We start from the raw sequence: 14,701 nt of genomic DNA, 5'->3' as shown, positions 1-14,701 counted from the left end.
TCTGCTTTTCCCATTTTTTCTTTCCCTCCATCTCTCTTACAAGCAAGATGCTGACTTCTGAATAAACCTCCAAAAACACAACATGCCAGTCAGGAGACACAAGAAGACAGAACTTTCAGAGCCAGAAAGTTCCTACTGAGAATCTTCCCAGGGCAAAAAGACCAAATCCTTCAGCCATAATCTAAATTTTCTTCACCTCTGATGCAGGTGCTTGATTTCAAGCGAAAGGATAGGCCTTCTTGTCTGGGCAAAAGTATTCTGACAGGCCTCCGGAGGGCAGCAAAGAGTTATGAATGCATTCATTCTTTTGACCCAGCAGCTGCAAATGTCTGCTTGTGAACCATTCCCTTCCTCTCCCCTGTAGCAGCTTCTCTACTCTAGGTAATTTTTATGACATTGTAATTTCATGTTTTTCTTAAAGGGGCAGATGTTGTTATCAGCAGCCTTACTGATGATTCCGAAAGACCCAATAGTTTGGAAAATGGGATGGGATGGAGCTAGAAAAGTGAGTTAAATATTAGGAAAACGGCTTCATCATGTGGTGTATATAGAAAAAAAGATTAATCTCAGACTAGAAAGTTTAAGAAGCTTGTAGTGTGCCGAAGTTAGATGGTGACTTAGCAACCTGTAATCATCTAGACCAGTATTTCTCAATCTTGGCAACTTTAAGATATGTACACTTCAATTCCCATAATTCTCCAGCCACCATGTCTGGCTTGGGAATTCTGGGAAATTAAGTCCAGACATCTTATAGTTCAATAAAATCATTACTTTTGGCTGCCAACACTATATGTACCCTCCCTAGGAGCTACACATTATCCCACCAATAATTTTATTTTGAATTATTAAAGAAAGGCCAGAGTTCAATATCTGGTTTTGTACAGCATTCTAACTGGGATAAACAGGATTGTGTAGTTTGTGACAGCATCCAACCAGTTTAAAGTATTGTGTGAACCCAGCCTTATTGTTCAAAATGGCCTTCTTTATAACAACAAAGTCTTAACCATCAAAAAACTTTAAAATGCATTTTATAAGATTTAGCTGGTTGCCAAGTCAGCCCCTTTGGATTTTTCAAAAGCTTTATCCAATTAACTGGATGTTTTATTGTCAGCTGTGCGCATCCTAATTCTGAAGGCTTATCTAACATTGCTAGACATATGCAGAGCAACTGAAATTTCATTCAGTGCATGGCTTCCTTCATTACCTCCCTTCACCAAAGAGGGAAAGATAGCACTGCCATAATATAATGAAGAGCGGAATACAAATCACCTTAGTATATAAAATATCTCTTGCTCCATTTCCTCATATTTAGTGCAAAAGCAATCAGAATCACAACATTATTAACACATGTACCAGCTATAGAAAATACTAATGTCCTTTTAAGTTAGAAGACATTCACCCTTCCTCTGAGACACTGTTGTGGAAGGGAGTGGTTTTAGTCAGTTTCCTTTTTCACATTAGAGGTATTTAGTCTACTCAGGATTTTTACAGTTTTGCCATATAATCCATCTTAAATATCATTCAGAGAAAGCAAAGGCAGCAAAAACTATTACTCTATATAGTATCTGTCCTTGGTTTTTGGGAGAGCAGGAAAAACTCATAAATTGTGCTATTTTTTTGCATTTCAAGATTAGGCTGGATGAAAAGTAAAGCTTATTACTCTTATTTAGAAGGCTTCTGGGTGCAGGGACCTCTGTGGAGGAAATTCCTAGAGGGATAGTACAAAAAATGTTAAAAGCCAACATTGCCACCTAAACAATCTCAGAATGGCTCATTGGAGCGGTGAATGCTCCAACACTGGAAGTTTTTAAGAAGAGACTGGACAGCCATTTGTCTGAAATGGTATAGGGTTTCCTGCCTGAGCAGGGGGTTGGACTAGATGACCTCCAAGGTCCCTTCCAACTTTATTATTATTATTGTCCTGACTACAGTCCTTGTAGGAATGGGCAGATCAATCTCTGTTCCCTCCATCCAATCAAGAAGGGAACACAGAAACTGGATCTTGAACATCTTCTCACCCTGTGTCTAGTTTTTACTTTGCTGTCTTTGTTCTTGGGGAGGAAAACAGATGAAAAGTCAGTCTAGACAAATCTCTACATGAGTTATGATGCTTTCACAAGCAAGGTGGAGGTGGAGAGCCGTGGAATTGGTTCAGCAGTGGGCAAAGTGTTTGCCCATTTAACCCTAACTGCAAAATGGAAATGTTTTTATTTGAATGTCTAGGTAGCCAATCTGCCTTTTTCTGAAATAATATATACTATATAGAAATTGGAGCCAGAGTGGGGATTGCTGCACAGCATAAACAATACAAAAGCTCCATGGAGCAGTGTCATAAATTACCTAATTCTCTGTCTTCTAAGCAAGTAGGAGGCTTAAGCTGTCTTTGACATCTCCACCTATCAGACCAAGATGGAACCTGCTGCCAGGATCTATGTTTCACTCTTTGCATAGCCTGTTAATACAGTACTTTCAAAGCAAAGATTAGCATTTTTCCAAGGTAGTGCATTCTGGATACTCGTATGGAAGCAAAATTGGTTTTTAAACACTGAATTGCTGAGAGCATTTTTGGCAAATTTATCTTCACGAGATCATATAATGTGCATACTATTTGCTAGGGAGAATAAAGGAATAGCATAGCAGGAAGTTTTAGGAAATAAGTGAACTTATTTATACAACAGGATCTCAACCATCTTTACTTCAGAGGGATTCACAATGATACTGCATTGTCATGTTCTCAGTGTTGACACAGTATTGTGCATGGGTCTCTTTCATTATGTGATGTCATAGTGAGGTAAAAGCTTCAGAGGGAATTTAGATCTACTTAAAAACAGTAAAACACATTTTTGCCCTGAAGATTAAAGTATATGGAGTATGTCAGTATGAAATAGAAGTCTCTGTAGATAATTGTGTTATTAAAACAATCACAGCATACCAGCAAACTGTTAAAAAAGGCCTGAAGACAGATACAGGGTCATTGGCCTTATCTCAGAGGCATCACAAACCTCTCAACGCACCACATTGAGGTGTGTTGATGTATATCTCTACTCGTCCTCATATAGTCAGAATCAAGCAATTTATGAAGTTTTATAGCTTGATTTTTATACCATGAAAAATTGATTTGTTATCTGAACACAAACAAGATTGCAGTGCGGGTGACATTGTGTAGTAGTATTGTGTACTTGAAAGAGAAATCTGCATAATTATGCGATGTAGTTACTGTTTGAAATATATGATTGCTTTGAAGCTTTAGGGGTTTTCAGAACCATTGCTTTACGTGGTGCTTGTTTGTCTCGAGAGCAAAACAGTTGAGCAAACTGAGGTAACAGGGTAAAAGCCAACAAAGGCATCTTTAGTATGGGCAGAACTTTCTCAGTTCATCCAAGCAATGAACTGGTTAGGCTAAACTTTCAAGGATTAGTCTACATCTCTTAATTGATTACCTCACAGTGACTTGCTATTTTTTTTTATAAAAATGTGCAGATGCCAGCACTTCTCTCTTTGTATGTGGCACCACTAATTTTCTTAGCAATTTTCATGTACTCCATTCCATTCGTGTGCTCCATTCCATGTACATAAACAAGATTTTTCTGTATTATGATAGTTGCTGACAATATTGAATGAACTGTGTGTTCCTACAGGTACATGTCAAATCGGTGGACTTTGTTTCTTGAATGAAAGACAAAACGGAACTTTTAAACACCAAATGTCTCTTTTCATCTATAAAGCCAATGTTAAAATTAAAAACTGGAGGGAAGATGTTTTGTTTCTGAGTAATCAACTATTCTTATTATGCAGCTTATTGTCTTTGGTTAGTTCATTTGTTTAAATCAGTACCTAAATTAGGCTGGGAGCTGTGCTTCAGCAGCAACGAAAGGGTCTCAGATTCTCTATCTCTCCTGTCTTCTGCTCCAATACTTATTCTACATAAGTAGTATTATTTCTTGTCATGTTTAACTGGCTTTAGAAGAGATAGAAAGAAGTAGAAGCTACTAACCTAATACCTGGGACACAATCATACATGTCTGGGCCGATGATCAAGAGAGATCCCTGTCTCCCTCAAAGAGATTTTTCCGGTATCATTTGCCTGCTCAAGGTAATTTCTCTCAGGCAATTGCTATGCTTCAAAGCAGCCAGAATACAGTACAGTATTGTACATGGATCTGTACTACATAGTTCTCCACAAAACAGAGACATTCTCATTCCAAAGGATGCACTAATGATCAAGAAGACACAGCCAACTATCTCTACCATGTTAGTTTTTGAACAACTACCAACATGAATACATGAGGCTGCTGAGGTTTATGGCCACTGCAGTAACTCCTATCTTACATTGATGGATTGCAGTATCTGACTGGCAAAGAGGGCCCTGAAATGTCTGCTACAGCAAAGAAAATATTATAGATCTTGTGAGATGCACCTCTCATTTGAAGTAGCTTGGAACCACGAATATTGGATCTCGGGACATCAGGAGAATAAGATGAAGCACTCCAATCTGTTATTTTTTAATCTCAATTGAAATTAATCACAATGGTTTTCTAAGACCATTTGTTTAAAAACAATTATTTTAATACTCATAGAATTTATGCATTGCCTCCTCTTCCTCTCTAAAGGTGAAAAGATTTCAGAAATATGTTTTTTGTCCCATAGATAATAGACTGGAGATTTCAACGATGTTAAACACATCAGTATGAACAAGGATGACGTATCATCATGCAGATGGAGGAAAGTGTAAACATTAATGGCATTATCACTTGTAAAAGACTACATTATACTTTGAAGGAAATAAGCCTCTTTAAGAACAGTGGAATTTACTACCTCATAAACACATGCAAGACTGTAATATTAAGCTTCAATCCTACACAAATCTACCCAGGAATAAATCTTACTGAACTTCCTGGGAGTTTCTTCCACGTAAACAAGCATTACAACTGCATCAGTGTTTGCAGATAATTCAGGGAAATCTAGCATCGTGTACCTTCTCTATTTTAAAGACTAATCACATCTCCGCAGCCTTTAACTGTTAAAAGGAACAAGCACAATGAGTTAGGTGGCAATGTGAATTTTACAAAACTAGAACTAGCACAGATCTCTGTTCCAAAACATCTTTATTGTACCAAGAAAAGGAAAACCCTTTATAAACAAGAGTATTGAAATATACAGGTTAAGTTACTAGTCTTATTAACAAAATAAAGCTCTATCTATATGTACAGACTTTTTAAAACAAAACAAAAATAAAGCAGCAGCCAGTTGCTAAAGCACAGTAGAAAGGGATAGCATTATGAAAAACTGAAGGAACAGGGAACAATATAGATCAAAGCCTATCTTGATGCTCTCAAGGTGCTAGACTATAACTCCATGATGCTTGCCCATCAAGATGTTGGAAGGGATGGGAGTTGTAATCTAACACAGCTAGAGGGCACCAGGATCAAAAAAAGGTGTAACCCATTCTCATAATGCTTATTATACATAAACTAAGTGATTCACTTCCTCCCTAGAAGATATAATTGCATTTTTGTTCTTTTTAAAGTTAGAATAAAGAAAAATAAATTGGACAGCTACAAGTAGTTTGGACTTGTTTAAGCTAGTCAGGGACATAAGTCATACATAATGTAATGAAATAATAAAAGCTGTCATGAAAGAATGCCAGACAAGAGTTTTGTTTGTCATAAACAAAAACAGAACTCCCAGATTCTATCCAGATATACCTCAGGTGCAGTGTAGTGTCATCACACAGTGATACTAAATTGTGATGAGATTATACCCACTAAGATCAAATTTCAGAGTGACAATTATACTCTTCTGTTGCAAGAAAAATGTTTTGCATGCTCAGCATGCAACTTTTGTCAACTTCTTGCAATAAGCTTTGGCAGACTTATGAAGGACCGCATTTTTAAAGATAGTGACATTAGGAACCAATATTCAAGGGTTTGTAAGGAATGAAACAGGTGCATAAATCCTCTGTAAAATGTAAGATATGTATCTCATTCTTAATCACCTCCCAGTTATCAAAAATGCAAAAAAATAGTGATCTTTTGTCATATGTACTGAAATGGAGTACAAAAGAGATGCTAGTGGGCTTTTTGTAATATTAAACTAAGGGTGACTCCAGACAGTGTATATGGTATTATCAATCCTTACTTTTCTGCCATAAATGACAAATAGGGTTGTAATTTACCATCTCTGCATGTGCACATACTGTTATGCTTCACCTGGCAATGGGCATGATACAATCATGTGGGCAAGGCTAAATTTCTTCCATGATCTCATATCTGATCTCAAATTGTGGAGATCAGTGTGTTGTATTAATAGCTTGGTTACCCTAACACAAAAAAGGGAATTTGTCAAAAAATGAAGAATGGCATGTTTACTTTAAGAATGCCTAATTTAGTTTCTCAGTGACATTACAACTTCTGACAGTAGAAAATAAAAAGATTCCCATGCTGAGATTTAAATCCAGTGGAAGTGTACAAAAATATTTAAAGGACTATCTAAAAGGGATAGGAGCAAAATATGTAAAATGTATGCAAATGTACATAATTAATACACCAGAGACACAACTGCATATGTATATCATGATCCTGTACATCCTCTGTGCCTCTCTCAACACTGTTCTTCCATGTACTGAAGCTAGCCACTGGTATATCATTAACCAAGAACACTTAGCTAATTTAAACCAGGGCAAGACTGCTGCTTTCACTAATGCCACTAAAGGATAGAGTAAGAAGGAGATGAAAGAAGCCACTCGAATACATTATACACGCAACTTGGATGATTTGAGCATGGTAAGCAAACAAATACTTATACTGCAAACTATGAGTATTGAGTTCAATGTAGGGAAAAATGAATTTACAAGTATACTGAAGCCTACCAGAGGCTCAATAAACTAGTGTGACAAAAGTGGACAAACCCTTTAAAGTTGCTGAATTATAACATCCTATTCCTCATGAATTATAACTCCGAACAACTAGAAGGATGCAGGTTTCCTACCCTGTACTACAGCATCATTAGACTAATTCAATTAAAGTATCCATTTAAAAGAATTTCTATTCCTTCACAGATGTTTCAGAATAGTTTTTTGAAGAAGGTGCCCTTCAGGTATGTTGGATTATAATTCCCATCATGCACCTTTGGTGCTTTAGTGGGTGGGCATGAAAAAGCTATTACCCTCGTAGGGAAACAATTTTGGAAAGATTGCCTCAGAAACTTCACATTTTATCCCTTAAACATCAAGTCAGCTTTCTATTGCTGCAGGGCATCCTGTGTGTACTGAGAATTGGCAAGCAAACAAGGGTAGGAGGGAAACAGGCCATGGCTTAATTTATAAGTTGGGCCAAGGCTGCCAAGGGTAAAGGCGGCCCTTCGAGACCTCAGTTGCTATTCATTCAAGTCCAGAGCTAAAAATGGCTCCATGGGAATTTATTGGCAGGGCCAGTGGGAATGGAAAAAACAAACACACACAAGACAAATGAAATTAGAGTGGGGGAAAAGGCAGAACTAGTTGAAATCCGGAATGAAGGGGGAATAAGCGTTCCACCCAGATGTTTCACTTAAGGAAAGTGAAAAGGCTCCCCAAATGTTGGTTGAATGCTAGTGATTGGGTGGCTAATATAAGCTGATGCAGCTGGCCAGGTTGTAAACAGGTGAAGCCTCTGTTTGGCTACTGGTAAAGTAAGCTTTCACATCAGCTTTTTGGGGAAAGGAAAAAAAGCCGTAGAGAAAACGAATGAGAGACATAATTGCTACCCAGCCACAGAGCATTTGCCCCAACTCCAACCCAACTGAACACTACACAAAATATACATACAGTTGCGATTGGAAGGAGGAAGCTTTTTCCAGTCAAACTTTCATTCCTGAGAGCATAACTACTGAGCTGCTAGGAAGATGGGTTCAAACATTATAGGTTCTGAAATCTGCTCGGTATTTCAATTATCATTCTTCATCCTTTAGTGACTCCATAATACCTTGTTCCCCCTTATTTAAATTTAGTGAAGATTTGGGATATCATTAACAGGAGTTCTGACCTTAGTAAGAAAAAATACCAGATTTGTTACAAGATTCGTAGTCAATTCATGTTCAATTTCCTTGCGTAAATTCAGCAGGTCAAAGAAAAAAATTCCTCCCTTTCCACAGAAGATAAATGGATGGGAAATAAACTCTACCAATACCACAGATGGTGGCATAAAGAATTGTTCCTCTGCTCCGTGTCCATTTCCACTTTAACAAGCTCCTCCCCCTTGTTTCTTCCAATGCCTTTAATTGTTCCAGGTTGGAAAGAGGACAAAGGCTTGTCCATATTTTCCATACTTGCTCGCTTCTTGTGACATTAGTCTGTGAGAACCACTAGCTCGCCATCACTCTTCTCCTCGCCCTCAGAATCCTCATCTTCACTGTAGTGGTACATCTCCCCATCAGGCATTGAATGACTGTCCTCTGCCCCATCCCCTTCCTCTGGCTTCAGACTACATGTGTTCACTATGACTGGCATGTTTGGTTCCATGCCATGGGACAAGTAGTGATCCATCAGTGGTGGAGCTAGCTGAATCCCAACTGATCGCTGGTACATGAGATCCGAAGAGGAAGGTGGCATCTGGCTGCTTTGGGGTCTAGGAAAGACATTACAATGTATCATAAAAGTTATGCCATCTTACATTCTGTTCCAACCCCATCCCCAACTCTGCATTCACACATTATTGCACTTCCCAACATGGAACAGGTAAGCAAGAATAGAGAAGCTGTGATATTTTATTACTGAACTAAGCATTCCTAATTATTGGTCATGTAATGGAGGCTAATGGTAACTGCAGTTCAGTAGTATCTTGTGGGCCACCACTTCCTTACTCCTAAGAAACAACAATGCACTGGTCATGTGTTTGTACAACACTGGTCTCCCTGGACTGAGATCTGATCAACTGTCTTCCAGCAACCTTCTACAAGAAAATATTGCTGGACCTTCCCTTCTTCATCTAAGCTTTCAGAACTGCCTGATTTCACCTAAATGCTAATCATGCTTATACGATCCAGCAAAATGTTTAACCATATCTTTGATCCCTTCAGGTGGCAAGGCTACCAGACACACAAAGACTATGAACTGGGTTAGCTATTGGTAAGGTCAGGGCAAATAAGCCCAGGAAGACATCGCAGGTCACAGTTAATGACGAATCAGGAACCTGAACCTTATTAAACTATCTCTGACTTGCACAAGACGGGCTGTGCGGTTCCCTTAAAAGAGGTGAATTTCAGACATAGGAACCTGAAGGCTCAGAAAGCGGTGCTCAAGAGGAACAGAGAAAAGGGACAGGAAGCCTCACGCAATCAGGTAGCCCTGCCTGGCATCCTGGCGCCGATTCCTCATCAGTGCCTTGTATTCGCCAACACGAAGCCGCTTCCCTTCCACAATGCAGGTGCGTTTGGGGCGGGGCTTGTACTTGTAATTGGGATACTTCTCCAGATGCTGGCGGCTGAGCCGTGCTTGCTCTTCATAATAAGGCTGCTTCTCCTGATTAGACATGGATTTCCATCGGGATCCTATAAAAACAGAGAGCAATGAAAAAGGATGATTTCAATTACCTTTTTTATTCTTCCTCTTCTGCAGGGTCCTTCTCAGTCTCATGCTAGGCCAGAATATACTGTTCTTAACAAATGGTCTTAGAAGAAAAAAGTACAGGGACATGACAAAAGTGGATCACTGTAGATTAAGATGAAAAACAACTCCACGTCTGCAATAATTCCCCTGAAATAGCCAATTCAAAACAAATATGGCACCTTTAAAAACAGAGTTTGAGACATAAAACAGGGATGGGCAACCTTTAGATAATCAGAAACCAAACAGCAACAGCAACAACTTCTTTTTCTTTGAGTTGCAGTGAGTGGATGGAGAAACAAACTGGCTATGAACATTACCAGGGCTTTCTAAGTTTACAAAGGTTGGGGGACTATTTTCCCCCTTACATTCAGCCTACTTTGAGACAGGTACATGGTTTTGCTGATTTTTGTAATCAGAGGGGTCCTGAGGCCACAGAGAGGATTGGGTGTTATATGCAACAGTTCAGTCTCTTTGAAAAGACAAATTATATGAAGGGTTAATGTAAATTGCTTCTTTAACCAGATGCGGATCTAAAGGTTATCATACAGCTGTGCATTTATCTTTCATTACTAGGCAAAAAGAATTATTTCTACAGACTGCTTTATGTCCAAGAACATAGGGCAATTCTACACTGGCAAGGCTAGTCCTGTAGAACTATATGAATGATCATATCACATTGGAACTAGGAGCTCCAGAAAACATCTGGCTGTGTTGCCTATTTAGAAATGTAAACTGAGATATTAAACAAGCCGTACTATGTAGTTAATGGCTGTTCTGGGTCTTGTGGATTACAAGATCCATGTAGCCCTCAAATTACAACCACAATTGAGGCCAAAAATTCTGTTGCTAAGCAAGACTGTTTTTAGGTGAATTTTGCCCCATTTTAAGAGCTTTCTTGCCACAGTTGTTAAGAGAAATATCACATTTGTTAAATTAGTAACACAGCTGTTAAGTGAATCTGACAATTGGCTTTGCTTCAGAAGGTTACAAAAGGTGATCACATGACCCCTGGACACTGCAACCATCATAAACACATGCTAGTGGCCAAGCATCTGAATTTTGATCACATGATCAGAGGATGCTGCAGTGGTCATAACTCTGAAAAACAGTCATTAAGTCACTTTTTTCAGTGCTGTTGCAGATGGTCACTAAGTGAATGGTTGTAAGTCGAGGACGACCTGTATGTGATCCTCAGTTTGACCAAAACAAAGTGGGCATTGCTCAGTTTCAAAATGAAAACATCTCTCAAAACAAAATATCAATTTCCTTCCTCCTTTTTCTTTAGAAGATAGAGTAGTTTTCTCACAAAGCGTAATTCATGGAAACAGAGGCAAGGATCACAAATGTATCTAGATGAGTCCTGTTTGTTTAGGAATAAAATTAATTTTTAGATTTATGAACCATTTCACTGTGGCCTAGGTAGGTCAGGGATAGGCAACCTTGGCTCTTTTATGACTCGTGGACTTCAACTCCCAGAATTCTTGAGCCAGCTATGAAGTCCATGAGTCATAAAAGAGCCAAGGTTGTCTACCCCTGGCCTAGGTGGTGTGCAAAATTAAAACCAAAAACAATGCAGTAAAAATAAATTGTAAAGAAGGACGAACAATAATGGCACAATTTTTCCTCTAGCTCAGTGTGTCTCACAGTTAGCAACTTCAAGATATGTGGATTTCAACTTCCAGAATTCCTCAGCCAGCATGAAGTTGAAGTCGACACATCTTAAAGTTGCCAAGTTTGAAAAATGCTGCTCTAGATGCTTGATTACCAATGGCCTTCTAGAAAAGCCAGATTCTAACTATTCTCCAGAAGGCCATAAGAGAGCAGGTTGGGGGGGGGGTTACACGACTCTTGCTTAGCCCCTGAAGCACAGGTATACAGTGTTAACCTGTGTATATATTTACTCAGCATTTAATTGTACATCAACATGAAGGCATCATGTGGAAAAAGTGTTATGTGTGAAGATGCACTATTGTCAAACGGCAAGAGAATCCATTTATTTAATGAGACCTTTCACTTTTCTCAAATATTATATTGACTGACTTGTGCTGAGTTATATGACATCGGGTAAATGGGAAAGTAAGGGAAAGGCAGGGAAGTACAGTTCTTTTCCTTAGTTCTTCTCTCTTATAAATGGGCAGCTCCAAAGCCATGGCCGCCACCTATGGCTGACCAGAACCCTTCCCTCCTGCTGACCTTTCCTGTCACCTTCCTAGAGGGCTCTTTGAATTCTTTTAATCCCAAGGTATGGGGAGCAGGTGGAACAGCTAAAGTAGGCTGGCCTTCTGGGTGGCTGGAATTCCCTGGGTTTTGTGACCTTTATTGTCATGCCCAACAGAGAATTTGTGAAAAATTGAGGCTGGAGAGATGAGGAAGGCTTTACCCAAGCAGTTAATGGAGGGAACAAAGTCTAAGATGTCTATATAGTTGATGGAACGTGAGAAAAAGTTAATCCTAGACAAACTTTCTGGATCAAAGGAAATCCTAGGAGTTTGGATAGGAAAAGGCAGGCATTACATTACAGGTAAAATTACCTTATATTTCAGAGTCAACATAATTCAAATAATATTGAGCTTACACAAAATAGTCATAATTTAACAACCTTCTAAAATGAAAAAAAATCAAGACAGGATTCAGTCATATGTATTTTTCTTAATGTTGTCGTTATCATTGTTTTCCCTTTGTACTTTTTATTACACGTATTTACATACATCCAGTTTGGTTTGGTTTGCTAAAGAACAAAACAATAAACTCAGAAGCAAAGTAAGTTCCATTCCCCCCCCCACACACACACTTTTAGACATCACATCTAGAACTGCAGGGGTCAAAAAGACAGAGTGGATCATATCATTCTCTATCAGAGGAAGCCAGAATTTCTGAATGTTCCTCTTTAAAAAACAAAATTTGCCTTGCTAATTGTAATGAGCGTAGATGGAAATAGACCTTTTATGAAAGCGAGAGACAGAGAGAGATAGAGGGACAGGAAGGAGAAGAAAAAGAAAAGCACTACATATAGGTAGTCATTGCTTAGGGACTGTTTCAAGTTACAATGGACAAAAAAAGGTACTTACCTGGATATGAGGTTCTCAATACCTGCCCCCCATGGACATGTGATTGTATCTGGGGGGCACACTCGGCAACTCATTTACAGCTGTTTGTAGTATCCTGTGGTCACATGACCTCATTTTATGTTTTTTTTGCCAGAAATTGGTATTTACTTCCAATTTCTGGCAAAAAAAAATGTCCCTTCTAATAACGGCTTCACTTAATGACTGTGGCATTTGCTAAATGATCACTACAAAAGAATCATCGGTCCCAGGATGACCTGCTTAGCAACTGGCACCACTTACAACCATTCTGGTGGTGGTGGGGGGAAAGGCCTCCCTACTGAGCAAAGAGGCTCGGTTTAAGCTGCTATTTGAATTCTGGGGCAAGCAATGAATTTACCTTTGTGACTACGACCTTGTCTAGCTTGTTTTGTAGTCTGAGATTCATATCATTAGAAAAGATCCACAACCACAACTGTATAAATAGCACCCTGAGAAAAGGTTAGTCTTAGCTTCCTCTTTGATGTGAGCTTAATTTTTTTTAAACCTGCATTCAACACTTGCAGGTGTAAAATCTGAAGAATCAGGCAATCATGATAGACCAAGAAAGAGAACTGTGCTTGTTCCTTCTACTAAACCCACTATTAAACTGTTAGAAATTACCAATAATTACTTACCCAAGGGGCAATATGTTTCACAGAAATATCAAAAGAATTAGAAAAAAGAACGATAGATACCAATTTACACATCTTTCTTTACCTAGAATCTTACTGATGCTTGAATTGTGCATGTCTGGGAAAGCTTGCAAAATTTTACGTCTTTCATCCTTGGCCCACACCATAAAAGCATTCATGGGGCGCTTTATGTGGTTGTTGTTCCTGGACTCAGGAAAATGCCGTGAGCCTGCCAAGAAAGGACCAAAGAACAGTTCATTAAACTGACCAGATTATGGGAGTTTGTGAATTCTGGAAATTGCAAATGGGGGATCATACATGGTAGATTTGTCACATCTGCTATATACAAAAGTTGATTACCTATCAAATTTAGAGTAGTCATGAGGTTTTGGAACCATTAAAAAACCCTAATTCAGCTATTCAACTAAAGTTTTCATTTATTAAAGGAAGCTTGCTTAGATTTTCTCTTCAAAATTCAACACTGGTGAAATTTGTGAGAAAAAGAAGAAATGTCATTACCATCGCTTTCACATGTTAGTAGAGACTCATCCAGTCTCTGAAGAGATGACTCATCCATCTGTTCTTTTCCAGGTGAAGAATCCAAATTGGTATGATCCTGAAAATACAGGGTTTTCTGCATCTTACCAAGGTAAGCAACATTAAAAGTTACTACACGTAGTCCTTGACTTATAATCATTCATTAATGGCTGTTCAAAATTACAATAGCACGGAAAAAAGCAACTTATGACTGTTTTTCATACTTAACAACCACAGCAGCATCTCCATGGTTGTGTGATCAAAATTCAGATACTTGGCAACTGGCTCATATTTATGACAGCTGCTGTGTCCCGGGATCATGTGAACACTTTTTACAACCTTCTGACAAGCAAAGTCAATGGGGAAACCAGATTCACTTAACAACCAAGTTACTAATTTAACAATTGCAGTGATTCACTTAACAAATGTGGCAAGAAAAGTCGTAAAATGGGGCAAAACTCATTTGTCTCACTTAGCAACAGAAATATTGGGCTAAATTGTCATAAGTTGAAAACTGCTTGTACCAATGGCATGTTTCCAGAAGCAATTAACCCGCCTTAAACCTAGATTTTTAAAATAAATTATTTTGCCATATGTTAAATTATCAAAAGAGAATGGCCTTATATAATCTCCTAAAATAGGACCTGTATAGTCCAAATCTGCTGAACAGGAAACTATAAAAGAAAGACTACAGGTAACATTATCTGAACAAAAGAATCTTGGAAACAAGGTATTTTATAATTTTTTCTGTTTATAGAACAAATAGTTTCAGTAAGAAAAAGGAACAATTCAGCTAACATGCTGAACAGCTTTTGTAAATAATACTTTAAAGACATGAGTCTAAGGAATAAAATGACTTTTGA

General features: G+C 38.4%; 2 protein-coding genes across 16 annotated transcripts in view; one reads left to right on the top strand and one right to left on the bottom strand.

Moving 5' to 3' along the window:
• The window catches only part of ETNK2 (ethanolamine kinase 2), a 29,788-nt gene extending 25,614 nt beyond the window's left edge, over positions 1 to 4,174 (top strand). Inside the window, exons 9-10 of one of the 4 annotated variants that reach the window (XR_005556396.1) lie at positions 422 to 505; positions 3,639 to 3,727. The gene's annotated coding sequence lies outside the window, so the exon portion shown is untranslated. Of the gene's footprint in view, positions 1 to 207 lie in introns of all 4 variants that reach the window. The other 3 variants (XR_005556397.1, XR_005556394.1, XR_005556393.1) reach the window with 3 other exon arrangements.
• Positions 4,175 to 5,088: 914 nt separating this feature from the next.
• The window catches only part of SOX13 (SRY-box transcription factor 13), a 59,027-nt gene continuing 49,414 nt past the window's right edge, over positions 5,089 to 14,701 (bottom strand). For 11 of the 12 annotated variants that reach the window (XM_039340601.1, XM_039340671.1, XM_039340592.1 and 8 more), the window contains 4 exons: positions 13,821 to 13,917; positions 13,387 to 13,530; positions 9,309 to 9,525; positions 5,089 to 8,603 (listed from right to left, as the gene is read on the bottom strand). In XM_039340601.1, coding sequence (XP_039196535.1) covers positions 8,324 to 8,603; positions 9,309 to 9,525; positions 13,387 to 13,530; positions 13,821 to 13,917 — 738 coding nt within the window. In that variant the 3' untranslated portion in view covers positions 5,089 to 8,323. The remainder of the gene's footprint in view (positions 8,604 to 9,308; positions 9,526 to 13,386; positions 13,531 to 13,820; positions 13,918 to 14,701) is intronic. The other variant, XM_039340679.1, reaches the window with a different exon arrangement.

The sequence above is a fragment of the Crotalus tigris genome, unplaced genomic scaffold (genome assembly GCF_016545835.1).
Source record: "Crotalus tigris isolate CLP2741 ecotype Arizona unplaced genomic scaffold, ASM1654583v1 scf7180000017550.10884619, whole genome shotgun sequence".
NCBI lineage: Eukaryota > Metazoa > Chordata > Lepidosauria > Squamata > Viperidae > Crotalus > Crotalus tigris.
Note: the sequence above shows the minus strand (reverse complement) of the source record. Positions and strands in the feature narration are given on the sequence as shown.